This window comes from Erigeron canadensis, chromosome 6, assembly GCF_010389155.1.
Source record: "Erigeron canadensis isolate Cc75 chromosome 6, C_canadensis_v1, whole genome shotgun sequence".
Taxonomy (NCBI): Eukaryota; Viridiplantae; Streptophyta; class Magnoliopsida; order Asterales; family Asteraceae; genus Erigeron; species Erigeron canadensis.
The window spans coordinates 7,906,523-7,933,503 of record NC_057766.1 but is presented as its reverse complement, the minus strand read 5'-3'; the positions used below and the strand labels follow the sequence as shown (position 1 = coordinate 7,933,503).

General features: G+C 35.7%; 1 protein-coding gene across 1 annotated transcript; it reads left to right on the top strand.

The window, feature by feature from the left end:
* The first annotated feature begins 10,383 nt into the window (after nucleotides 1-10,383).
* On the top strand, nucleotides 10,384-11,990 carry LOC122605387 (ubiquitin-conjugating enzyme E2 20). The gene is made up of 6 exons (XM_043778328.1): nucleotides 10,384-10,650; nucleotides 10,956-10,983; nucleotides 11,093-11,320; nucleotides 11,423-11,486; nucleotides 11,598-11,657; nucleotides 11,750-11,990. The coding sequence occupies exons 1-6, from the start codon at nucleotides 10,529-10,531 to the stop codon at nucleotides 11,791-11,793; spliced, it is 546 nt and encodes a 181-aa protein (XP_043634263.1). The 5' UTR covers nucleotides 10,384-10,528; the 3' UTR covers nucleotides 11,794-11,990.
* The last annotated feature ends 14,991 nt before the right edge of the window (nucleotides 11,991-26,981 follow it).

The window sequence follows — 26,981 nt, the reverse complement described above, 5'->3', positions numbered from 1 at the left end:
GTTAGGAGATCTGCTTGACTGTTGATTTGTCCCTTGTGAGTTGTTGGTATTGACAGTTGACGCTTCTGCTAAAAAATCTGCCAAAATTTGTCATTTTACTGCGGTGCGTGGTTTGTATATGATCTCGTGTTCCCCTAATTCGATTGCCCATTTAGCCAGTCGTCCAGAATTTTCAGGCTTTAGGAGGACCTGTCTGATTGGTTGATTGGTCATAACACATATTGTGTGTGCTTGAAAATATCTACGTAGCCTACGTGCGGCGTGTACAAGATATAGAGCCAATTTTTCTAGATTTGGGTAGTTTATTTCTGGTCCCTGGAGAGCGCGACTGACAAAGTATATAGGCTTTTGAGTATTGTGACGTTCTGTTAAGAGAACTGCACTAACGGCTTCTTCTGCAGCTGCTAGGTAAAGGATTAACGTTTCACCTGGCCATGGAGCTGTTAATGCCGGCAGGGATTGAAGGTGTGTTTTAAGTTCTTGAAATGTTGATTCTGCTTCTGTGCTCCATTTGAAATCTTTTTTATTTAAACAACCCTTGAGAGTTTTGAAGAATGGTAGGGCTCTTTCTGCAGACTTTGCCAAGAAACGTCCTAGTGCTGCTAGTCTCCCATTTAAAGCTTGGACATCTCGCAAAGTCTTTGGGGATGCCATGTTAACTATTGCTTGAATCTTTTCTGGATTAGCTTGTATTCCCTCATTCGTGATCATGTACCTTAAGGATTTTCCGCTTTCCATGCCAAATGTGCATTTTCCTGGATTTAATTTCATGTTAGCCTTGCGCAACGTGTCAAATGTCTCAGTGATGTCTGAAATTAAGTTGTCTTCATATCTGGATTTGATCACCATATCATCTACATATATTTCAATGTTTCGACCCAGTTGGCTAGCAAAAATGTTGTCCATTAATCGTTGGTATGTGGCTCCTGCATTTTTTAGTCCAAATGGCATTTTCTCGTAGCAAAAAGTCCCGTGTTCAGTGTGGAAAGATGTTTTCTCCTCATCTTCTTTTGCCATACGTATCTGATGGTAACCTTTATATGCATCGAGGAAACATTTCAACTTATATCCTTCAAGAGATTCTATCTTCTGATCAATTTCCGGCAATGGGTAACTGTCTTTTGGACAAGCTTTGTTCAAGTTTGTAAAATCGATGCACATTCGCCATGTGCCATCTACTTTTTTTACCATGACGGGGTTGGATACCCACTTAGGAAAAAATACAGCCCTTAAAATCTGTGCCTCGACCAATTTCGTGACTTCTGCTGTTATGGCCTCATTCCTCTCTTTTGCTAGAGCACGTTTCTTCTGCCAGACCGGAAATGTCCGGGGATGAACATTAAGCTTATGCTCTGCCAGCTCTCGAGGTACGCCAGTCATATCGGCGGGGGTCCAAGCAAACACATCTTTGTTAGAACATAAGAACTCATAAAGTTGTTGTTTGAGTGTTCTTGGAAGGTCTGCAGATATGGAAACTGTTTGTTCTGGAAAAGACTCATTGATTATTAATTTCTCTATATCCCTGGTACAACTGGATGAATCTGGACGGTCTCTTTTCCTAGAAACTTGCTTACAAGTGCGGTGCTGGAGTGGTTCACCTCTAACGATGGCGACGCCATGTTCCATGGAGAACTTCATGATTGAATGTAGGGTGGATGGTACTGCAGCAAATTTCCTTATCCCTGGTCGTCCCAGAATGACATTGTAGGGTGAAGGGGCCCTGATTATCATAAAGTTGGCTTGTATTGTCTTGCTCATTTCACCACAATAATCATATAAGGTAACTGGTAGGATAATCGTGCCTAAAGGCCATGATACTTGACCAGCAAATCCAACAAGTGGTGTTGTTGGTGGTTGCATTGTTGCCTTTTCCTCCACAGTGAGTTGTTCGAAACAATGTTCATACATGATTTCAGCGGAACTGCCTCCGTCAACATAAATCCGGTGAACTTGTGTAGTGCCAACAACTGCGTTGATTATTAATGGGTCGTCACCCGTGCAATGTTTGGGTATCGGGTCATCATTGGAAAAGGTGATGTTTGGAACTTGTACTGTAGAGAACGCGGCGTTCCTACACGTATGTTGAATCATATGTATTTCATTCTTGGGTCTCAGGTTGTCGCCAGTTTTTTGGTTCCATTCGAGTTGTGGGAAATGGGTGCTAGCGGACCCTGAGGGTTTGTTCGTTTGGCTGTTGTTATGAGCCTTCGCTTCTTTGGCCAGGTGAGCCATTCTTCCGTTTCGGATGCATGCTTCAATTTCTTTTTGAAGATCTATACAATCGTTAGTGTCATGACCATGATCTTCATGAAAGTCACAGTATTTTGTGCGATCCCTTTTGCTCGCTGGTGTGAACATTTTCGGCGGTGGTCGTAATAGTGTTCTTCCTTCTGCGGTTGCTAGTATTTCTGCAGGAGTCTTTACGAGGGCAGTAAAAGTGTCTCGTGGAAGATATGGCCGATCGTTGTGTCTAGGGGAAGGTCTGAAAACATTCTTTTCTCTCTGCCTCCTAGGGTGGTCTCGATATGTTGCATGTAGCTTCGAATCATGACTTTGACGTCGAGGATCGCGCAAGCGATTTTCATTATTAGCATCCTCTGCCCGTATGAAGTTGTTGGTTTGAATGAAAAGGTCTTCCAAAGACGTCGGTGGTCGGGCGATAAGATCTTTGAATAGTCTTCCAGGGAGAAGACCACTGATAAAAGCTCCGCATACCATGGCATCTGAACGATCTGCCATATGTAGTGTTTCTTTGCTAAATCGATCTACATAGTCTTTTAATGATTCATCAGGTCTCTGCCTTATACCCAAGATTTCTGCTTGAGTTTTTTGAAATCTTCTTTGTTGAAGAAAGTTTGCTCTGAATTTGTCTCTTAACTGATGGAAGCCATCGATGCTTCCTTGTGCCAGATTATCATACCAAAATCTCGCTGCTCCACATAATGTGATATGAAAAAATCTACACCACGCCGGTTCTGGTAACTTGTGCACATCCATGGTTCCCATGAACACTGTGAGGTGATCATCGGGATCAGTTGTCCCGTCATATGGACGCAAGTTAGTTGGAACTTTTAGGCAATCAGGCATGTTATAGTCACGGATTCGCTTTGTGAAAGGTGAAGCCACCAAGTCTCTAACGTCTCTATCTGGCTCTTTGAATACAAAAGGCTCATGGTAGAAGTCGGTATTGGGCGTGATTTTTCCTTTCTGGGGCACCGCAGCGCCCGTGGTGGTACGCGCTCTTGCTTGGTCCGTGCTATCGCTTTCGATAAACAAGTTATCCTTGGCTCTTCCAGGGTCCATGTCATCCGAGTCAGAGTTTCGCGGCTCAACGATCAAGGGATTGATCTTTGTGGGCAAGGGTCGGGGGGAAAGGTCTTTCAGCTTTTGGGCCAATTCGGAGTACAAGGTGTGAATTTGATCGAGGTTTCGAGCTACCAGCTGCATCATAGGTTCATTTGGATCTAACCGAGGAATTGGGACTCTAGGTTCCCCTGTTTCGAGAAGACTGAATGTGGGCCCCATGTTAGGAGCTTCAAGGTTGTCGGTTGTAGCAATTATTGGTGTTTCATCTGGGTTAGTCTCGGCCATAGGTGTGCTACTAGCAGGGCAGTAACGTGGATATCTAGATTTTCTTTGTGAAAAGGAGAATCAAGATTAGGGGTCCCATGGATGGCGCCAAATGATGATACGTCGATTAACACTTACGGTTCAAGGAGTATGTAATCTAATATCATTATATAAATAAAGAGAGTTATGTGGGTCCCATGCCACCTAGCATGGGAAGGTGTGAGGAAGATTAGGATATTTGGGTGGCGATTCCCTGCTGGTAACCGTATTACGTATACGGTTTTACGCCATCCAATCCTACGAGGGTAGTGATTATGTTAGCAATGATTTGAGGGATGAGAGTTCAAGTATTCTCTCCAAATGAGTATTCTTGTTCCTTTTCTTCTTCTCCTCTTCCATCTCATCTGCTGTCACTATTTATAGTGAATGTCCGAAATCTTTAGAAAGATTTTATTCCTTTTGGATAGATTTTATTCTTTTTGGATTGATTTTATTCCTTTTCAAAGATTTTATTCCTTTTGGATAGATTTTATTCCTTTCCAAAGATTTTATTCCTTTTGGATAGATTTTATTCCGTATATTATACTATGATATCGTATATATACTATTAGATTTCATTACTAATATATCTACTAATTATTTGAATCTTTGTTTTCAACATATATATCTGAGATTCAATTCCTGTTGATTTGCATTGTTTTTTTTTCTTTATTGAGATCCAATTTCATAGGTTATTCGCCTCGAGCATCCCAAACCTCGGTGCGCTAACCTCTTACAATGATGTCAATATCTGTCATTGGAGATGGTTTTACTTTCACACATGTAGTTTTAGTCCCAACATTTTTAAATGAATGAAATAACAAAATATTAACATTTGAATAACAAGATATATATAAACATAAATCTATCTACGAATATATAAAAACATAAATATACTAATGAAAAGATGTGTGCAATAAAAGAATGAGTCGTAGGGTTTAATTCAGTGTATATATAGTATATATATATACAAATAAAAGGAATATGAGGTTATTAGGCATTTAAATTGGGTGAAAAACCTCTCACATACCTTTTTTTAAACCATAAAAATCATAGGGGCCAAAACATTTTTTTCAAAATATTAAAATATTGGTATGTGAGAGGGTTTTCACCAAAGTTGAGTGAATAACAACCCTATAATCACTTATATATATATATATATATATATACTCCATTAATAAGCAAACTACCCCACCCTCCTTTTAACACCTCTACCTTTAAAATATCTTTTATGCCCTCCTAATTTACAGTACCCTATTTTTTCTCCATCACGCTCATTACACACACATACGTTCATCCGATTTCCGATTTTCTCTCCCTCCCCCTTCTCTGATTTTCTCCCCCCATAAACACCATCCACCACCGCCCCAAATACCACCATCCACCGCCGCAATCCACCTTCTATGTACGCTATCCCCCGTAAAACACCATCCACCGCCGTAATCCACCTTCTATGTACGCTATCCCCCATAAACACCATCCACCACCGCCCCAAAAACCACCATCAAACAACCATCCACTGCCGCCGACTTATTTTTTTTTCTTTTTCATCGCCGCGCCCCACACACCACCATCAAACCACCGGCATTTTTTTCTTATTCCCCGCTGCATCGCGAGAGTACAACACTAGTGTATATATATAAAGAAGTTTTCATAAAAAAGGAAAACATACAAAAGTTATGTTTGGGTGAAAAATTACAATGTCTTGCATCTTATGCATGAAGAAAGATTTCTAATTGAGTTAATTTCACAAATCCTCTTTGTGGTTTTACCAAAAAATCACGTTTCATCCTTTAATTTTCAAAATGACACTGGTAGCCCTTTATATGCGGAAATGGTCACGTTTCGTCCTTTAATCTAACAGATGATGGTCACGTTTCGTCCTTTAATCTAACAGATGATGGTCACATTTCGTCCTTTATACGATCGACTAAAGGATGAAACGTGACTATTATCCGCGTATAAAAGACTACCAGTGTCGTTTTAAAGTTTAAAGGATGAAACGTGATTTTTTAGTAAAACCAAAAGGACGATTTTTGAAATGAACTCTTTCTAATTTCTTTTATGGAGAAAACTTATTCTATTATAGCCCATTTAGATCAAATTGGGTGAATAGTAATTACAACTTTCATTTTGCAAAACTTTGAGACAACATGTGTTAAATTACCGTTTTTATTGCTTTTTGCATAACTTTGAAACAACATGTGTTAGGAATGTAAGTAAATTATAATGTAACTTACTTGAATATAGTTAGGTGAATAATAGCAACATTTTTCTCCCTTTTGTACGATTGTACAGCTTTGAGACAACATTTGTTATAAATTTAAGTGCAGTACAACTTTTTTTTGGCTATGTAAAACTTTGAAAAAACATATGTCTAACCGGACCATTAAACTTTGTTAACTCGAACACCTATTGTACGAAATATATGTGACAACAAATTTTTTACTCCTTTTTGTGTCCATTCCTACTAAAAGAAATGCAACTCCTTTTTTTTTTCCTTTCACACGTCACTTACTTGATTCTTATCTCCATTTACACAAAATTTTATATTTAAAATTGATATTAAATTCATACAATAATAATATTGTGTTATTAAATAAATTCAACTAGTCCTTAATAATATTGTGTTATTAGATCAATTTAACCATTATTGAATAAATAATATTATTTAATGATATCATCAAAATGATTTAAAGGATATAAATCAAGTCTTGAAACGTAATTTTGATCTATGTATTCGATTTCTATGTTCGTTAACGTTGAGTATACTTTGTAATATGATTGTCTGAAGAATTTATACAAGATAGATATTATTAGGATAAATTGTATGTAACTTTTGTTTTGAATCTTAGATATTTTACATTTATTATTATAACTTATAAAATAAAACATGTTAATGAATACCTTACTTTTGCTATTATAAGAATTGTTTTCAAAGATGAAGTGTTAGTGTGGGACTGAGAGAAGAAGTAGTCACAAATCATGTCATGAAAAATAATGATATTATATTTGAAGTTTTATTACATTGCTCTTTTAAATTTTAATTGAGGAAGAGAAATGTAATTGATATAATAGAGTACGCATAAATCGGTCGTACAAGTTCTGGTTGGGTGGTGGGAATAGGAGGCCCAAATAAAATATCATAGCAACATCACTTTGTGTTTGTTAAATAACCTATCATGCTTTTAGCATAGTTTTTTTTTTCTTTTTTTCTCAAAATGAAATTAAAACATGTATTAGGTGAATGCACGAGCCTATCAAAACCTTTTTTTTAATGATAAGAAAATTAATCGTTTCCCCTATGTTTAAATATGAGACTAACAAACAATAAAACAACTTTCATGTACCTAGTGTGTTGAGTTAACATTTAGTCATCACCTATTCATCCATCACGTATTCATGCACATGAATTGAAAGCTAGGGATTTTATTTTTGACTTTAACTTTTATCGTGCCTTAGACTATCCACATCAAAAGAGGTGGAGTCAAGATTTCAAGTAGGCAGGGTTCAGTGGCGACATATATACTCCTATACGTTTTTTGTAGTTGAAGAATGTGACTTTTTTGTCTCTTTAACCTACACGTCTATATGCCAGTGCATATATCACTATAGTTGTGATAATAGTTGTTAAGTTGCGACTTTAAATCGTTTGTAAAATTTTCAATAGGAGACTAATATCGTAAAAGTTATATAAATAAAATTACATGACAAAATTACAAAATGTTTCATTAAAAAACTTTTACTGAAAAACAATATAGTTGAGTGTTTAACAACTATGATCACTTGATATATCTCTTTTAGTCTTCACAATTTTATAAGATGATTAGATTTTATAAGATGGTTAGATTAAAATAATTTTTTTAAGTAAATGCAATAAAATAGAAAGGAATATATTTATTATGTTTATATATACATTATTTAACTTTGGGAGTATATATATATATATAGGACAAATTACACTTTTGGTCCTTGAACTTGACACGTTTTTCACTTTTAGTCACTAAACTTCAAAAATTGCAATTATACACTAAACTTGCCACTTTTTTCACTTTTGGTCACCGCGTCAACTTTGTTACCTTTCCTCCATTAACTTGCCCAGATTCGTTAGTTTTTTTTTTCAGTTTTCGTCATTTTCATTAATTCCATTATTAAAAAGTGATAATTGATGAAAAGTACATTTAAAACTCAATCCATTTATATGATGTATTACAAATTTATATAACACAAACAAAAATATTAATAGTTAAATCATAAGGCATTATCGATTATTCAGATAAAAAAATCTAGAACACATTACTCCTGATAACCGTTACAATATCTTATTTTTATTATAGTTTAGCAATAGTTTGAAATGAATTAAAGAAAACTATATAAATTTATATAACACAAACAAAAATATTTACGGTTAGTTTGATTAGATGAAATAATTAATATTCTTTTTGAACGACAATAAAATAATTGTTAGTTGAAAATTTTATTTATAAAGTTAGATTTTTTTTAGTGCCTCTGTTTGGATTTTTTAGTCTTCTTATGTCTACTTTAACCGTAAATATTTTTGTTTGTGTTATATACATTTATATACTTTAACCGTAAATAGTATATACATTTATATACCATTGCTAAACTATATTAAAAATAAAATATTGTAACGGTTATCTGGAGTAAAGTGTTCAAGATTTTTTTTCTCTGAATAATCGATAACGCCTTATGATTTAACCGTAAATATTATTGTTAATGTTATATAAATTTGTAATAAATCATATAAATGGATTGAGTTTTGAGTGTGCTTTTCATAGATTATCACTTTTAATAATGGAATAAATAAAAATGACGAAAACTGAAAAAAAAACTAACGAATCTGGGCAAGTTAACGGAGGAAAGGTAACAAAGTTGACGCGGTGACTAAAAGTGAAAAAAAGTGGCAAGTTCAGTGTATAATTTGCAATATTTGAAGTTTAGTGACTAAAGTGAAAAAGTGTCAAATTCAAGGACCAAAAGTGTAATTTGTCATATATATATATATATATATATATAGTACATGTAGTGCAGTGCTTTATACTTTCTTTGACAAAATATATCTACTCACTTTGAGTACCTTCTTTTATTATCACCTTCCCACTGTTTTTATTTTGTCATTTTTTTTACACTAAACCTCATAAACTTATTTCCTACATTCTCAATAGCCACCACTCGTTTTTTATTTTCCAAATTAAAAAGCAGTGAGCGTCAATAGACTACCCCATATTTATTCCTCTCATAGATAGTAGATGTACATATAGCAGTTAGCGACAGGTTGCAATGGGTGGCCGGTGGCAGGAGGCAGACATCGCTCAGTGGTCTATGGTTATCAAGAAATTTTATACATAAACAAACGAGGCCTTACTCTCTTTGCATTTTATCTGATAGAAGTCATTCTCCATTGTCTCAACTTTCTCCATTTTTTTTCCTTTTTCACAATAATATGAGATTGGGGGTGACTGTCTAGGAATTACATTTGCATCTATCAGCCATGAAGTAGCTTGGTCCCCCCTCCCCCACTGCTAAACCAATCCAACCCAATCTTTAATAAAAAATTAAATTTTCATTCTTCCGCATATACAACCCAATCTAGTTCAAATTTTCACACGCATTCACTACTTAACCTAAACCAAATTTAGATTGCTATTAATGTGTATAATAAGACTTTTAAAAAATTGTCATTCAATTGAATGATCATATGTTATTCTGTCATTCATTAACAGAGAAATACGTGTTCAAAAACTCTTATACCAATATAGTTAATAAATAGGTTTACTTGATGAGTAAGCACAAACTATAAACAATTCGTTTTCCTATTTTCATACATATCTATCTATCTATTATATAAATAAAAGACGATTTTGATGACATCATTTTTTATATAGAAATAGCTACTTGTAATTATTAGATAATTTTTTAGTAATTATATTTTTATTTGAATTGATATATGACATCATCTTTAATGAAGTTTTGATTTTTATTTATTTCATTAACAAAATATTATTTGTATTAAAATCAATGTAGATAAAATTTGATATAGCTAATCCGTACATATATGATTTATAAATGATAAATTAAATCTATTTTTCGTATTAAACTTTTTATGCTAGCCGTTCCAAATAAAAAAGTCTTTCATTTTTATTATTTTTGACATATAATATATCAAAAAATTGAAAAATAGCTAAGTAGTTTCTTTTGATTTTTATACGTATTTCTTTTTAATTTCGAACTATATGACATACACAAAAATTTTTCAGTATATTCAAATACGTATTGTCTTAATATGCCCGTGTAATACGCGAGTTCCTAAACTAGTTTACATGAATAGACACTGTGCTAGTTATTATATTTCATCTTAGGCTTTTTTTTTTTGAAAAATGATTAATCAACTTAAATCATATGCCTAAATATTAATCTAAAACCTTAAGAATTTGACATATGGATTTTTTTAATTCTCTTTCCTAATCTTGTCCCTTGATTTTTCCACATGTCATCATCTTATTATTAAACATATTTTTAGACACACCAATTAGGTTGATGTATCATTATTTTTTTTATTAAACAAATGCTTTGTTGTTATTTTAAAAATAGAATATAGAAAAAACAATTTAACAAAAAGAAAAAGAAAAAGGAAAGTAGCCGTTAGAGTACGAAAGGGGTAGGGTTTGTGCAACGTTCGGAAAGAAAAAGGGGGCGAAATTCTACTAATTAAAACCCCCAACAAACTAACCCTTCTTCATTCATTCACAAATCACATCTCTTTCAAACTCATTCTCCCCCACTCTCTAAAAAGAAGAAGAAATTATTAACAATTCTTCTTCTCTTTCTTCTTTCAATTTCTTTCAATTTCAATCAGATCCAAAATCTATACTTCCGTTAAATTACAGTTTTTTTTCCGATGGCGACGATGAACAACAATCAAGGAAACAGACAAGTGAATAATGCCGCCGCTCCTGTGAATATCTCTAAACAGTCTCTTCCGACGCCTAAATCTGCCGATACTCAATCTGTTCTCAAAAGGTCTTTTTATTATTCCGATCTCATCTGTTATATATATATATATATATATGAATTACATACACTATATAGATCTGTGTTAATATTAATTCAATTAAAAATAATTAGGGTTTCATTATTCTTATTGATTGATATGTATATTAAGAGTAAGTCTGCATAACATTTGGTTGTGGTTATTATGCAAAAAAAGTAAAAAAAAAAAAAAAAAAAAATTCATCTTCGATATTTTAGTATAATTATATTTTTGTCAGTTTATTTTTTTGTTGGTATATTAATACTTTGTTTTTGTCTGTCTTTGATTGCAACAGATTACAGTCGGAACTCATGGCCCTAATGGTAAGATTGGTTCGAAAGTTGAATTTCGATTCCTTTTTTATTTGTCTTTCAGAAAGACAGAAATCGAATTATATTGTGTTTAATCAATGTGATTTCTTTATATGTATAGATGAGTGGCGATTCTGGTATATCTGCGTTTCCTGAGGAAGACAACATATTTTGTTGGAAAGGAACGATCTCGGGGAGCAAAGAAACTGTATTTGAAGGAACCGAGTATAAACTTTCACTTTCGTTTCCAAACGATTACCCCTTCAAGCCTCCAAAGGTCAAATTCGAGACTGGTTGCTTTCATCCTAACGTCGATGTTTATGGAAACATATGTTTAGATATACTCCAGGTAATAAACCGTGACCCTTTTTCTTTTTTTGGCATCTGGTTGCTTGTGGGATCAGTTGTTTTATGAAGTTACTAATTAAGATTGTTTATAATGCACTTTTAGGACAAATGGTCATCTGCTTATGATGTGAGAACTATTCTGATTTCTATCCAAAGTCTGCTTGGAGGTATTATATTTTTTCTTACAACCAAACCCCTTTTTGCATTTTCGGCGTTTATGATTTCTCATTTCTCTTCTTACGTTTTTTTGTTGTTGTTGCTGTTAATAATGGTTGCAGAACCGAATACAAGCTCGCCTCTGAATACCCAAGCAGCAGCACTTTGGGAGAATCAACAAGGTAAGGCCCTACATTCATCGATGAAAAGATGTAGACGTCTTGCATGTATTTGTTGTGATTGGTACTGATGTCGAATCCACTGGTTTTTGCAGAATACAGGAAAATGGTGGAGAAGCTGTATAAGCCAGTTGTATAAGATGGCGAAGACTGAAGAATGATTGATTGTGGCTGTGCTTGTTGATGCACAATGTTGTTGCAGAGCAAAAGAAATTCTTTTCATTTTTTATTACGTTAGCATAATATTTGACATAAGAAATGTATCGTGGATGAATCTCTTGCTCTTTGACAATTTTCGGATACAGCAAAATTCAATATAATTGTTTCTTTCTTTAAGTAGAGTTTTCTGAAATTATACCACCTGCACCCATTGCTTATTGAAATGTTACATATTTATTGAACACCACTTTAAGGTTCTTTAGGCAAGTTTTAATTGGGTTATAACGCAGCAGCAGACTCTGCAAGCCGAGAATGAACTTTTCAGGTTCCTATGCTGTCTGCTTTGCTTATTGAAATGTTACATATTGATCCTGGGAACTGGTGAATAAAATTTTCGGGTTCAAAACTCAAACTTTTCGGGAACTGGTGAATGCAGCTACCTATAAGCCTGTTACTTATTAAAATGTTACATTTTTATTGAACACCACTTTTAGGTTCTTTAGGCAAGTTTTGTTTGGGTTATAATGCAGCAGCAGACTCTGCAAGCCGATAATGAACTATTCGGGTTCCTATCCTGTCTGTTTGCTATTGTAAGTGTTACATATTTATTGAACACCACTTTTAGGTTCTTTAGGCAAGTTTTGTTTGGGTTATAATGCAGCACAGACTCTTGCAAGCCGAGAATGAACTTTTCCGGTTCCTATCCTGTCTGTTTGCTTATTGAAATGTTATATATTGACCCTGGAAACTGCAAATAAACTTTTTGGGTTCCTTTTTTTTTTTTGAACGATCAATCAAAGTTGTTATTAATCACCAATTGTCAGCAATGTACTGACCAAAAAAACAACCCACCAAAGGTTTAGTACAATTACCACTTCACCAGCAGAAATTAAAGAGTAAAATAAACTTTTTGGGTTCCTAAGTTTGTGGACAGAGTCTCACCTCTGGTGGAACTAATGCAGCTACCTATAATTTTGCAGTCAAGAGTATGCAATGCTAGTGATTATGATATCAAAATTGAATATATATCAGTATAATGACATGGCTGCTGATTCTATTTTGTTTATGTAGTCTACATTTACAAATTTTGGGTTGATAATTAGCAGTCAAGAGTGGATATACAAAAGAGTAATGATATATCATCCTAATTGATCAACCTAATTATGAGAATGACTGCTAATTCTGTTTTGTTTGTCATGAACACTTTGATAAAAGATTTGAGTTTTGAAATTATGTTTTTGAGTTGAAATTGTGTTTGAAATGGTGGGTCTGGTTTTCTTTATGCATTCCTTTCTCTGGTAATTTGTAACACAAATTGGTTATGTTGTGCTTTTTCTTCTCAAAAACACCATCATATATCCTTTCTGGCGCAATGTGGGTATACCTAATCTTATCTCATTTGTGCATATAACCATAGAATTGGTCGACTGCTTGGGGGAGGGGGAGGGGGGGTCCTCATACAAACCTCCTCTCAACAAAGCTCCCATGTAGTTTCTCAGCATCTCCAAGCTTCCATTCACTCTCTGATTCTGTGTTTTAATTTCATTGTCCGGACTGCCTAATGCGAGTGTCTACTGTGCCAAACATCTGTCCCAATGGAGCTGGTTCAGATGAGTTTTATGTCCAATGTTCAACTTTGTTTGAAAAAAAAACCAATGCAGATAAATAGTATTGAGCTCATGTTTTAGATTGTTATTTTCTGCTAGTTATCGAACTTTTAGAAGAAATGCCAACAACTGATTGCACATTCCTCATGACATATTAATATATTTTGATTTTTTCACTTTGCCTTTACATTCGAAACAGTTGTCATAATTCCAGATTTCAGACATAAGGGTAACGCGGTCGTTTTCAGTCATCAAGCAGTTCTATCATTATAATTATAATAAAATAATAATAGGGAAAACGAGAACAAAAACCCAAAGGCACCTTCTAATGTTTTGGTGATGTCAACTGCCTCAAACTGTTTAGCCAATTCCTTGTACTTTTCAACTACACCAATGCAATACACAGTCTGCATTAACAAGAAAAAACAAACCCAGTTAGGATGTCGAAATAGAGTTATAAACAAATTGAAACCATTATCATCATGAAAATTGAAACAATTTCTGATTCTTTTCATTTTTTTCTAATATCTAATACATGCCCAGCATCAATGATTAACTTAATTCTAAGAAGCAATAGCGAGAAGCTATATGTATAATATGCCAATTGAGGATATTCATAAATCAAAACAGAAACATCCCGAGACCTGATGTCAACACGGCATATTAGACTAAAACCATCAATCACCACAAAACAGCAGCTTTAGATGAAGGGATAATAACAGTTCTACTGGGGAGCTTTATAAACTTTGACAGGTGAATAGGCTTGCCGCATGCATATAAATGTGTGTAAATGTACATCTGGTGTGTGCTTACATTACTATAGAATGAATAGGCATGCCACATGCATATACTGGTCTCTTACCTACCAAGAGCTGTGTTGGATACTCGAGTAATCAAGAAAGGTTCTAAAGCTGTGGTCAAAGTCTTAAATCATTGGGAAGGATTGTCGATCACTGATGCTTCATGGGAGTTTTTGGAGGACATGCAATGCAGATTCCCTCATTTCCGTTTTGGAGGACAAACATAATGTTAAGAAGAGGGTAGTTGATACATATATATACCATTAGTTTGTAATAAATAAACTCAACAAGTCAAGGGGGTGTTTTTTCTAAATAGTTTTTAATAGGTTAGTTGGTTTTGGCGGTAAAAATGGTTCCTAGCCGTGTCTTTAAATACCTTTGAATTGAATGAAATAGGCATGATTTTCTCAATTCTCCTGCTCAAGGTTGTAAATAACGTTCGACGGTCACTCGGCGGTCGACCACCTTTAAGGTTAAATCTCATTTCGTGGAGTTATAACGGCGTTATAACGGAGACTATAAAATATAAAGGAATTTATATAAAAAATATATATATTAGCAATATCCTAACAAAATTAGTCAAAAAAATGTCTTTTGACCATTAAGCTCCGTTAAATCCGTTATTTGACTGTTAAATTCTGTTATTTGACCGTTAAATCCCGTTATAAAGGTCGTTAAGACCGTTAAATCCGTTATAACGGCCGTTAAATCATCAGACCTTTTAATTTACCCTCCAACCCCCTTAACGTAACGCTGGACCTCCGTTACCGTTATAACGGCCGTTAAGGCCGTTATTTACAACACTGCTCCTGCTTAGATATTTTCTTATGTATTACAATGTTAATGTAGTCTATATATTGTAACCCTACATTACAATATACAATAATACAATTGCAATTTCAGTTTTTATAGGAAGCATCCCTATCTTAAATATGTCATCCATTCATACTGTTTAACCATCTTTAAAAGAAATAAAAACCAAAAACAATAAATGAGTGAACACACAAGCTGTTGCTAGTGTGGTGTATGCACACAAAGCCTTTGTATCTATACAACATATATAAAGTGACAAAAATATACAATAATCAAAGTCAACACTGGTATAAATCAAATATGCCCTAAATTTAAGTCTTTAAACTTAGCCTATCTCTTCTCTTATATGACTTGAAGAAGTGTAACACACGACTATCTGATGTTTATTACCGACTTGAAATAGTTCAATTAGCCTATCTATTCTTAAATTGAACAAACCATACGTCTATAATGGGCTTCGAAAATACGGAATTAATTAAATCAACACATATTGGAAACAAAATTGATCAAAGTACAATCAGGGTTCTCCACAAAAGATGCACTTTGTTTTAGCTAATTTTTTTTTCATTTACCAGTAACAGATAAAACATGACCATAATCGACTCATTCAAAGGTAAGGATCAAGATTGTCACCTCTAGTAACTATTAAGAGGGGCCAACCTTGCAAAGTTGCAAGAAGTACCAAGTGAAATAAAATATTGACAATTGACTTCATCTTTTGATGGGTGAGAGATTGAAGATCTTTACACCTAGATGTTTTAGATTAGGTATAAATGTATACAAAAGAAAAAGGGGTTTACCCGAAAAATGCATAGGGACTTTACAGACCTCCGGCCACATATTCACGAGGAAACATTCACAAGTGCCCCATCCTTTGACCCGGTTAGCAGTCTTGTCTGAGGGTCAAACCAGGTAGCAAAGTAATATATATCAAGAAGAAAACAGTAAAGTGTAAGCACCTTCAAGGTAGTCTAATAGTTAATATCATGGACATCTTTACACGAGGTTATACGTCCAAATCCTTCTAGGTATAATCTTGGAGGTGGCCATGAAAAGTTCAGACATGGTCACTGGATACCCCAGTTAGTGTGTACATCTAAGTAAATAGAAAGACTCAGGTCCCCAGTAACCCTCATCCGTTTACCCATTTACGCAATAAGTTAAGTGTCACTTAAAGAAAAACCCCGAGGCTGATAAAATGGGCAGAAACATGTAAGAGCATATTTTTGTCTAAATGGGTAATAGTGTTGCACAGGCTATGGATCAAAATTGTGTACAATGGGTCATCCCACAAACTCATCTTTTCGTTGCTTATCTTTAAGATGATATCTTATGCTCTATTAATCTGGTATGGATAAATAAAAAATTATTATGATTATGATGTAACTGTTGAAATAGTTCGATTTGAGGATTTAATAGTTAACAGGGAAAACTTTATACCACCATTTATGAGGATTTATGTGCTTGTATAAAATATGGTGGCATTCGATGCATTTGACCCGTATAATGCAAACAGAATCCAATAAGTTTCGGATTAACTAAATAGCATATCAGAAAATGAAAAACCGTATCCATTTTACCTGCACTAAACTCAAGTCAGTCTGGTTATTTGGGCGGTACTCCGGTGTTCCTAACGCCCTCTGTTTAACATGTTTCGATCTTTATATTGCATTTAGTTTAACCATCTAATCCTTTAGAGACAAACTATAACCGGGATCGACCCATAAATAACTCAAAATAGCCACTTCTAGAAAAGTAAAACACAGTAGTCTAACTGTGGCAGCAGATGGCGCGGACAGGGGATAATACCCGCAAATTGTAAACACGGAACATTCATTTATTCTTTAATATAACATTCACTCAACTATATAAAAATGGGAAGAAAAACTAAGATAAGAAGAGAGATCAAACCTGAGGAAGTGACAATAGGAAGTTTATAATAAGGCAGAATTCAAGAGTGTCTCACTGTCAGGAAAAAAATTATCAAACAACATATTGCATAACAATACAGTGTCCAATAATAATATAAACCGAAAAAAAGTGTTTGGAGAAAACCATTTAGAAGTGGATAGATTGGAATAAGGCTTCCAGCATTGGACCTATTTAACCTGTTTCCTTTTGGCCAACCTTTTTGACTTTGCCCATTTGAAAAGAATAAAAACACAAGAGGGAGCCTGGGTCAAAGCACTGTTATAGAAAACCAAACTCACACTAAAAACCCAACAAAATTAGCAATATCAGTACAAACTGAATTTATATACCTAATAAAGTTACAAAGCCTTGGAGTGTTGCGATATAACCCAAGCGGCTAAGCTTACTAAGAATGCACCCTACATATACACTACTTGATAGGTATTTCAAACCAGTAGCAAACTGCAAATACCGTAACAAAAAGACCCCAAGACTTGAATTGATAACTCTATACTTCCCAACCATTAAATACCCAACCCATAAGTAAATGTTGCTAGTAGGTAGCTTAATCATCAGCATGACAACCCTAATTATTTTTTTTGAAAGTTAACTTTTATTCACAACGGCCAAAACCACCAAAAGTGGTCGGCACTACTATACAACCAACTTATACAAACTGAAATTTACACCAACTATCCCATGTTAAAGAACTATGCTTTGATCTATTACAATACCATTAATAACTATATGAACGTATATCTTGAAAAATCTTCTCCACGCAAATGGTCCCATTTGCAAACCTTTTATTATTTCGGGCTTTCCAAATACACCAACAAGAGACGATTAAAATACCTTTTGTCACCATCTCCGTACCTTTCCTTTGCCTGGGTTGCTCCTGAAACTCGTAGATATCTTTCAGTGAAAAAAAGAACAACGGGGGCAACTTACACCATATACCCACCCGGTGCCAGATCTCCATGGAGACATTGCACAAACAGAACAAATGCTCACATGTCTCGTCTTCCTGATCACATAACCCACACAAATCAGAACCAAAATGAATGTTTCTTTTCTTCAATGCTGAAATGGTGGGGAGCCGTTCCAATGCGGCTCTCCACATTAAAAGATTGCATTTCTTAGGGACCCATTTAACCCATGTAAACACGACCCGATTACTGAAATCCTTATCTTTGTTCAGGAACTCCTTGACAACCTTAACAGAAAAAATCTTATCCCTCCTACCGATCCATTCCCATTTGTCTCTATAACCGATTGAACAGATGATCTCCACCTTGTCTTTAAGAGTAAGATACTCCACTCGATTATCGTTACTTAATCGGCGTGTATCAATTTCTCCAAGTACCTCGAGACCCCTGTTTGTTATCTTTTCATTCACAAAACACTTCTTATTCTTTTCCAATTTAAAGATTCTAGGGAATTCCTCTTTAAATGGAACGTTACCGGCCCATACATCTAACCAAAAACGTATACGAGAACCATCACCATATACACCTTTTAGCATATTATTCAGTTCGACTCCTGAAACTTTCACTTTTGCAATAGATTTTACAATCGACATCCAAACTCCATTTACCTTCCTGTTGAACGGGAGAGGGGTCCAGCAGCTTCTCGTATTGTGGATAGCATCAATGACCCTCCTCCAAAGACCATCCGGTTCATTCCTGTACCTCCACAGCCACTTTGCCAATAACGCAACTTTAGCCTCCTCTAGTTTACAAAGACCCAATCCACCAACTTTGATCGGGGAGGCCACTACATCCCAAGCAACCCAATGGATCTTACTTGCATCCGATGATCCACCCCATAAGAATAGTTGTATCAGAGCTTCCAAACCCTCTATCACTTTCAGCGGAGCCTTGAAAAGAGAGAAATGATAAGTCGGAAGACTTTCCATCACTGCTTTGATAAGGGTCACACGTCCACCTAGTGATAAGCACGAGGCTTTCCACCTAGACAATTTATTCTTGAAAATCTTGATGAGGAAATCCCAATTTGTAATTCTGTTCATGTTGCATCCAATTCGAATACCGAGGTGAACAAAAGGAATAGTACCAGCATTACAAGAAACTACCGCTGCTGCTCTCTTCACTTCATCTCCTTCGACCCCCACCCCATACAAAACTGACTTCCCCATATTGATCTTAAGACCGGAATAGATATGAAAAGTTCTAAGAATCCGGGCCACCTGTTTGAAATTGTCATCTGACCATTCCCCCACAAACGTGCAGTCGTCTACATAAAGCAAATGCGAGATTAAAGGCCCGTGGTTTGCCATTTGAAGCCCTTTAAAGGTACCACTGCTACAAGTTTTCCTCATCATACTGGATAATGCTTCCATAACAATCAGAAACAAAAAGGGTGAAATCGGGTCACCTTGGCGCATTCCTTTTGTACATTGGAATTCAAAAGTCGGTGACCCGTTCACAAGAACAGCGGACCTGGCAGATGCTAAAATCCCCATAATCCAATCGCACCACTTAGTAGGAAAACCCATTTGGCGCATAATAGAAATTAGAAAATTCCAATTCACATGGTCGTAAGCTTTATTGAAATCCACCTTGAGGATGAAAGTCTTCCTATTACTTTTCTTAGTCCACGCAATGATCTCATTGAGCATGAGCGGGCCATCCAAGATCAATCTGCCTTCCAGAAAAGCGGATTGATTGCTACAAATAATCGAGCCCAAGACTTTCTTGAGCCTGATCGCGAGGGCTTTTGAAATTGCCTTACTTATGACACCAATAAGTGTAATGGGCCGATAATCATTCAAATGGCCTGGGTCCATAACTTTGGGGATTAGGGTTATAAATGACGACCCACACCCCCTATTTATTATCCCTTTATCATGGAAAGACTGAAAAATATTCACGAAGTCACCTTCAAAGAATCTCCAAAACTTTTTAATAAACTTAAAAGTGAATCCGTCAGGTCTAGGGGCACAATCATCCCCGCAAGAGAAGATAGCTTCTCTTATTTCATCGTTCGAAAACGGGCCCACCAGATCTTGTGCTTCCTGTTCCGTTAGCCTGCTGTCCAATTGACAGTCAATGGTGGGTCTCACTTTCCAATCTTCCTTGAATCTTTCCCTGAAAAATTCAAATACATGTTTCTTGACCAATTTCGGTTTAGTTATCCACTCATCATTGACAAGCAGCCCTTGGATAGCATTACTCTGTTTCCTGTTATTAATTAAACCGTGGAAGAAACGAGAGTTTTCATCTCCATCCACTGCCCATTTGCAACGTGATCTCTGCTTCAAATCTTTGACTTTGTGACCCTCAATCTCATCGATTTTTTTCTTACATTCGGTACGTGTCCATGCATCTTCTTCACTCAACTCATTCAGCTCTAGTTGTAAATCCAATTCCTCCAATTCTTGTTTACAGACCTCTATCTCCTCTTCTTCTTTACTGATTAGATCGTCCCTCCATTTTTTTTATATGAGCTCGAAGCCACTTGAGCTTCATAAAAGTTTCACATCTGGCTCCCCCCTGAATTCAAATTCTTCCAGCGCCCTCCCCACCATCTCTTCGCAGTCCGGCCTATCCAGCCAAGAATTAAAAATTCTAAATGGTTTGGGTCCAAAATTCAGGTCCACCACTTTCAATAGCAGTGGATTGTGATCTGAGTGAAGTCTAGGCATTGCTCTAAGACAAGCTTCAGGCCACATATCGATAACCTCTCTACTAACCAGAATTCTGTCTATTTTGCTCAGCTTCTTCCCTCTTTGGTCCTCCTTAAAGTAAGTAAATTTGTTACCTTTCATCTCATACTCATGCAATTCAGAGTCGTCAATAAAGTTATTAAAATCCCTAGCACAATTATGTCTAAACTCGATCCTTTTCTTTCATCCGCCGTTCTGACAGAGTTATAATCTCCCATCATAAACCAAAAACCTTGCTTTCCCCTTTTAATGTCTTTCAACCTATTCCATAACACTTTTTTCTCACTGTTTCTTTGTGGAGCATAAACATTGACCACATACACAGCCTCAACAAACCCCCTAACCACACCTTTTATCATCAGGAAGTTATCCTGTTTGACACACTCTAGTTTTTTAAATACACTAGGTTCCCAAACGCTAACTAAACCACCAGATCTTCCAGTGGGTTCGACAACCTCAAATTCCATGGCACACTTTCCCCAAAACTTCCGAATTATCTCTTCCTTTACACCCCCACTCTGAGTTTCCTGAATGGCGATGAAAGAGACCTTTTCTTTGTGTTTTATCCCATTTATCCAACTTGCTTTATTTACCCCCCCAATTCCTCTAATATTAATCGATAAACAATTCATTTTGAAACCACATTATTACCTTCACGTTCGCCTATGATTGTTATTCTGACCTTATCTTTGACTGAGGAGAGGTTGGCACCCGCATCCTTGCTAACTTCGATTGTTGCATCTACCTCCATCTCTAACTCGTCCGTCTCTTTGGTTGTTGTATCTTTGCTGCCATCATTATCATGATGAGGATTTGTTTCTATTGCATCTGAAATCCCTTGTGCCTCTTTTTCAATCGCCCCAACTGGGGAAACATTTAGGTTTAAACCTTCTTCATTATTATCAGCTTGAGAGTGTGTATACCCGTTGACCCCATCTGCTTGATTATTTAAAGGCCCATTAACTTCTTTGTTTCCATCCTTGTTATTATTTACTTCCATTGGGCCCAAAAACTCATCCGAAAAAAACGAGCCCATGTCTCTAGGCCTTTTTCTCGGTCTCATAGGTGAGGAAATAAAATTAATTTGAAAATCCTTTTGGGAAATTCCTTTAGTACCCTTACTCCTTGCACGTGACCTTGATTTAAAATTAACATTAACAAAACTTTTTTAAACTCTCTGCCACTGACTGTATCAACGTACCCAGAGGAATGTTCCCCATGCTCATCATTAATGACTTTTCCTCCTTTCCCATGCATAGACTGTCCATTTCCTTCTCCTGCGTTTGTCACCCGTTCATCTTCTTTAGCCGTTTCCGGTGATCTACCGGCGTCACCATCATGCGACCCCTTAGAATTTACCCGGCCACCTCCCTTGATAGCGTAATTTGGGACCCAATCTACAGACTTCTCCCTTATCCATACCCTGTATTTCTTATCCCGCCATTTCAGTGACACCATCTCGTTGACAGCTCCACCTTCACCAACCAGGACTCCCACCCCTTCAACTGTTTTGTTCAAATCTGCCTCAGTAGTGGTAGAGGCATGCACGACCTTACCAAATCTTCCTTCTATTTTGTTAAACAATTCAGCGGTTGGCAAGTGCAGTGGCATGCCATAGATACCCAACCACGCTATCCTTTCGAAAGGCAACGATTGACCAGACCATTCCTCCACTTTCGTGAACCAGTTCCTCCATTTATTGATTTCATAGATAAAAGCCTGGGCCTCCTCACGACATTTGAAGATGAGCATCATATCTAGACCTCCAAGATATCTTAACTCGAGATCTTGCACTCCCAAATTCCCCCCAAGTGAACTGATGGATGACAGAATTTCAAAAGACGAACATTTTGCCACCAAAGATCTTCCATGAAAGTCCGACATAAATTTAACGTTGGTGTCAACAATGATCTCCTTTTACTGTGAACCACCACCTCCATTTCCTTTCACAATATCCCTGAATGAAACACCCCCAACAGTACCGCTAAAAACACCACCAGAACTAAAGCGATATGGTTGGGGATATTTTTGCTTGAAACCCTCCTTCCTGCTCGGGCCCTTGGGGACCCTGATACCAGCCTCTTCGTTCTCTAAAGCGTGTTTTGCCACATTAATAGCCAGTGAGTGTTTACCCAATTTAGCATTCTTCAACTGTTTTTCAAGATCTTGCCAATCTTTAACCCCTTTAAAGCTTACAAACCCGAATCTCAAACCGACTTTGCTTCGTCTTCTTGCTATGTAAACTCCCCCTATATCCCCGAAGCACTTCAGGGCAGACGCCAGATCCCACGGCCTGCAACCGTCAGGAATGTTGGTGACGAAGAACTTCACCAATTGAGATCTCTTTTTACCATTGATACTGTTCTTGAATCCTTCATTTAGACGTGTTTTCCTGTTGATTACCTCTTCCCAGCCTTCTTCGTTTTCCCAGCTCTCTCTTTCAGAGTCCTCTCTCTTTCCACTCTCTCTCTCACACATAGTTAAGCTATTAAAGAGAAATGGTTTAAATGAGTCGAAAGGAATAAACGCATGACAACCCTAATGACCCATCAACTAAATATCAAGAGAATCATTAACTATAAATAATAATAATCTTAACTTTCAAAAAAAATAATAATAATAATCCATTCGACCCCCATAGTACAAACTTCTAACTACAATAAATTAAGGGGCTTGATAATTAGACCCATAAAAAAAACCATTTGTATCCAAAATTCAACCTTTGACTAACTTTTCATAATAATTATTAACTTTTACTAATTTTTTAGTTAGATATAATAAAAAGTAATGATTATGTTTTTTTAAAGTAATGATTATGTTTTTATTTATCTTTAACCAAAATTAATATTTTAATGTTTCATTTTTTTCCCCCATAATTTATGTATCAACATGATAACATGAAAATATAAAAATGTAAGGTTTATTTTAATCTCTAATAATAACAAGATAAAAGTACAAACACTAAAATAATTAAAATAATTAATAAAATAATAAAAGTACAAAAACACTAACTTAATTAATCAAATATATTAATAACACCACTCTCACGACGACAAAGACTGATATATAGATCTAGACGCGACCTATACATGATTTCCCATCCGGCTGCACACGGGCCATGGTGAAATGTCCAATATGGCGTGATAACAGACATTGGGTACTCGCCTGGTAACTCTACCATGACAAAATGTGATTCTCCATTTACAAGGGCAATTGTAAGAGCTCTGTGATGTTGAACATCTTCCGAACCACACCAAAACGGAAAAATCGTCGTACTGCCTCTCTTGTCTAAAGAATGGACGATCACACCAAGCTTATTAGCAATTAAAACACCTGCCTCGGGCATTTTCATCCAATGTTCCGGTGGACAAGGGGAACCAAAGAAACACAGGTCTTGATACATTGAATTTATATCGATAACGAAAATCCTCGAGTATAAATCATATCGATTTTGCTACTCTTCTCTCATTTGTTGCCGAATGTACTCATAAAAATTGTCTTCATTAAGTCCAAGACCGACAACTAATGCTCGATATCCACAATTTCCATCACCGAAAACATTTTGTATATTCGTAATGTATGGATGAAATACTTGTGGAATATCGTCCATTAAATTTGAACCACACTTCAGTGGCGCTTTATTTAAGTCCAACATGTGTGGACCCTCAAACTCATATAGGACCTCGTTCAAATCTATATTTGGCTCCTTGTTCAAGTAAAATTCAAATGTACTTTGTCTGGCAGGCTCCCTAATCGGCTCAACAAAATCAGGCATGGTTGAACAACTAAATCTCGTTGAACAAAACTCGGTACGCTTTTTTTGTTGCGATTTCTTTGGTCGTCCACGAGTTTTATTTTGAACTCGAGGTTCCCAAATGGCAGTTGTATCTGGACTGAAAATATTCATCAACTTTCTTAACCAACTTTTTTTCCCAACTTTGGACTGCTTGTTGTAGTTTTATTTAAAATGTTGCAGTACATCATCACAGCTAACATCGTCTTTTTGCGTAGATGATGGTGAAAGATCTAGCTTCCTCCAAAAAATGTCAATCGAATCCAAAGTAATATATTCACCTATATTTATATATAATTAAGTATTACTTCATTTAAAATTTTGTAATAAATAGTTTAAAACAATAAATTGCATGTAAATGAGAGTACTTACGTGAACTTATATGCATTGAAAGTTCGCACGCACATGGTAACCCATAAGCAGTGCGAAGTCGACAACCACAGTCTCCTTTTTGTTACAATGACAACACCAAGTGAGTATGCCAACTTCTGTACCCAATTGACTAATTCTTCACGAGATCCGAACACCTACAAACGAGTTTACATGTGTTACTTTTAAATTTTGAGAAGTTTAACAATGATAAAAATTACATATTAATATAATATAATAAACTTAAAAACAATTATTATAATAACAAATGCTTTTATTAATAAAAACTCCATATAAACATATGAAAATAATGATAATAAATGCATATAATAATAAAAGATTTACAATAATAACAAAACTAAAACATGAAGTAATAAAAATAACAATAAAATTTTTTGATAAAAGTTATACCTCATTAGTGACAAATTCGGGTGTTCTAATAAAAAAATCATCTTCACCACTTGAGTCATATTCGGTAGAACCTGACTTCTAAAAAAACCCAGCATGGTATAAGTTATTATAAAAATTATAACAAAAATATAATATCTAAAAAAAAGAAGTGTTCATATTTAAAATAATATTTTGATTGATGTTTTAGCTAAAAAATAGAAATAATGTTAGATAGATTATAAAAAAAAAGTAGTAAAGTTTAATCCCTTAAAAAAAAGCCTTCCACAAAAACCTTCCTATTCCCCATATATAATAACTTCTTAACCCTAAAAAACACAAAACATTTCTTCCCTAGAAAAAAAGCCTCCACTCTCTCTCCCCCAAAAAATTCCGGCCGCCACCTTGCTCTCCCCCAACCCCGGCCGCCACCCTGCTCTCCCCCAACCCTAACCGCCACCCTGTTTCTCCCCCAACTCCGGCCACTCTCACCTCGGTCGTCCCTTTTTTTTCTCTCCCCTAAGTGGTGGTTGTTCGATCTGAAAAAGGGTGGCGTTTAGATTTGAAAGTTGCGGTCGTTGGTGGTTGATGAAAGTGGCCGTCGTTGGTGGTTGTTGACGAAAGTGGCGGCGGTTGGTGGTTGCGTTTGGTGGTGGTTTATGAAAGTGTGGTGGTTTAGATCCGAAGGTCGCGGTGGTTGGTGGTGGTTGATGAAAGTGGCGGCGGCGTTTGGTGGTTGTGGATGAAAGGGTGGCGGTTTAGATCTGAAGGCCGCGGTGGTTGGTGGTGGTTGATGAAAGTGGCGGCGGCGTTTGGTGGTTGTTGATGAAAGGGTGGCGGTTTAGATCTGAAGGTCGCGGTGGTTGGTGGTGGTTGATGAAAATGGCGGCGGTTGGTAGTGGCTGCTGAATCTGGCGGCGATTCAGGGTGGCTGGAGGTGGTCGAGGGTCGGCAGCTAGACAGGTGATTTGCGGAAATATATATATATATATATATATATACAAAGATCAAGTTTGATATCGCCAGAAAATAGAAGCTTGCCGGATTTTTCACCGGAAAAAGGTTGCTTCACTGGAAAACAGATGCTTACCAGAATTATGTTATTATTAATTTGTTTTGTGGAAATAATAGTGTTAATTCACTATTTATAATATATCTTATTTGTTGGTTAATACATGTATATAATTTTATTTTCTAACTGTATTGTATTGTTTCAAAATTCTAATTAAATTACATCTCTTTTCAAAACAAAATTATGTTTTCCATAATTTGACTGCCTGGGATAAAGTTAGACTATTAAAATTTTTAATTCATCTCTCTAACTGTATTTAATTTTATTTTCTACTGTTAATTTCATGTTTTGTTTTTTTTTTTTTGAACATTGAAATTAACTTACCAGCAAGTTGTTGAAAGCCTGAAAGTACAAAGAAGAAAGATGCATACAAGATAACTAGGAAATAGTTTTTCATGTTTTATATTTAATTAATTTAGAAAACAAAAACCTACAAAAGTAAAAAGTTTTCAAAATATAAATTTAAATTAAATTAAAAGCAAAATTTAGTTTGACTTTTAGGTACAAATAACAATCCCTTAAATTAATGAAGCAATAGTAAGAAATTGAATACTGTAGTTTCTTTAAATTCAGGTTCAAACCAACAACTCAATAAAGGTAATTGAAAGACATCGATTGCCCAATCAATTTTTAAATGTATTCAATTGTCCAATAAAAATGTTCCACGTATGCTGAAAAAATTGGGGGTATTTCTGTAAAAGTAAGGCTCTCAGATATCAGGATAAGAGAAG

Coding starts and splice junctions, on each gene's coding strand:
- LOC122605387 (XM_043778328.1), top strand. CDS start 10,529: ATGGCGACGATGAACAACAATCAAGGAAACAGACAAGTGAATAATGCC. Junction 10,984..11,092: donor CGGAACTCATGGCCCTAATG/GTAAGATTGGTT, acceptor TTATATGTATAG/ATGAGTGGCGATTCTGGTAT. Junction 11,487..11,597: donor TATCCAAAGTCTGCTTGGAG/GTATTATATTTT, acceptor TAATGGTTGCAG/AACCGAATACAAGCTCGCCT.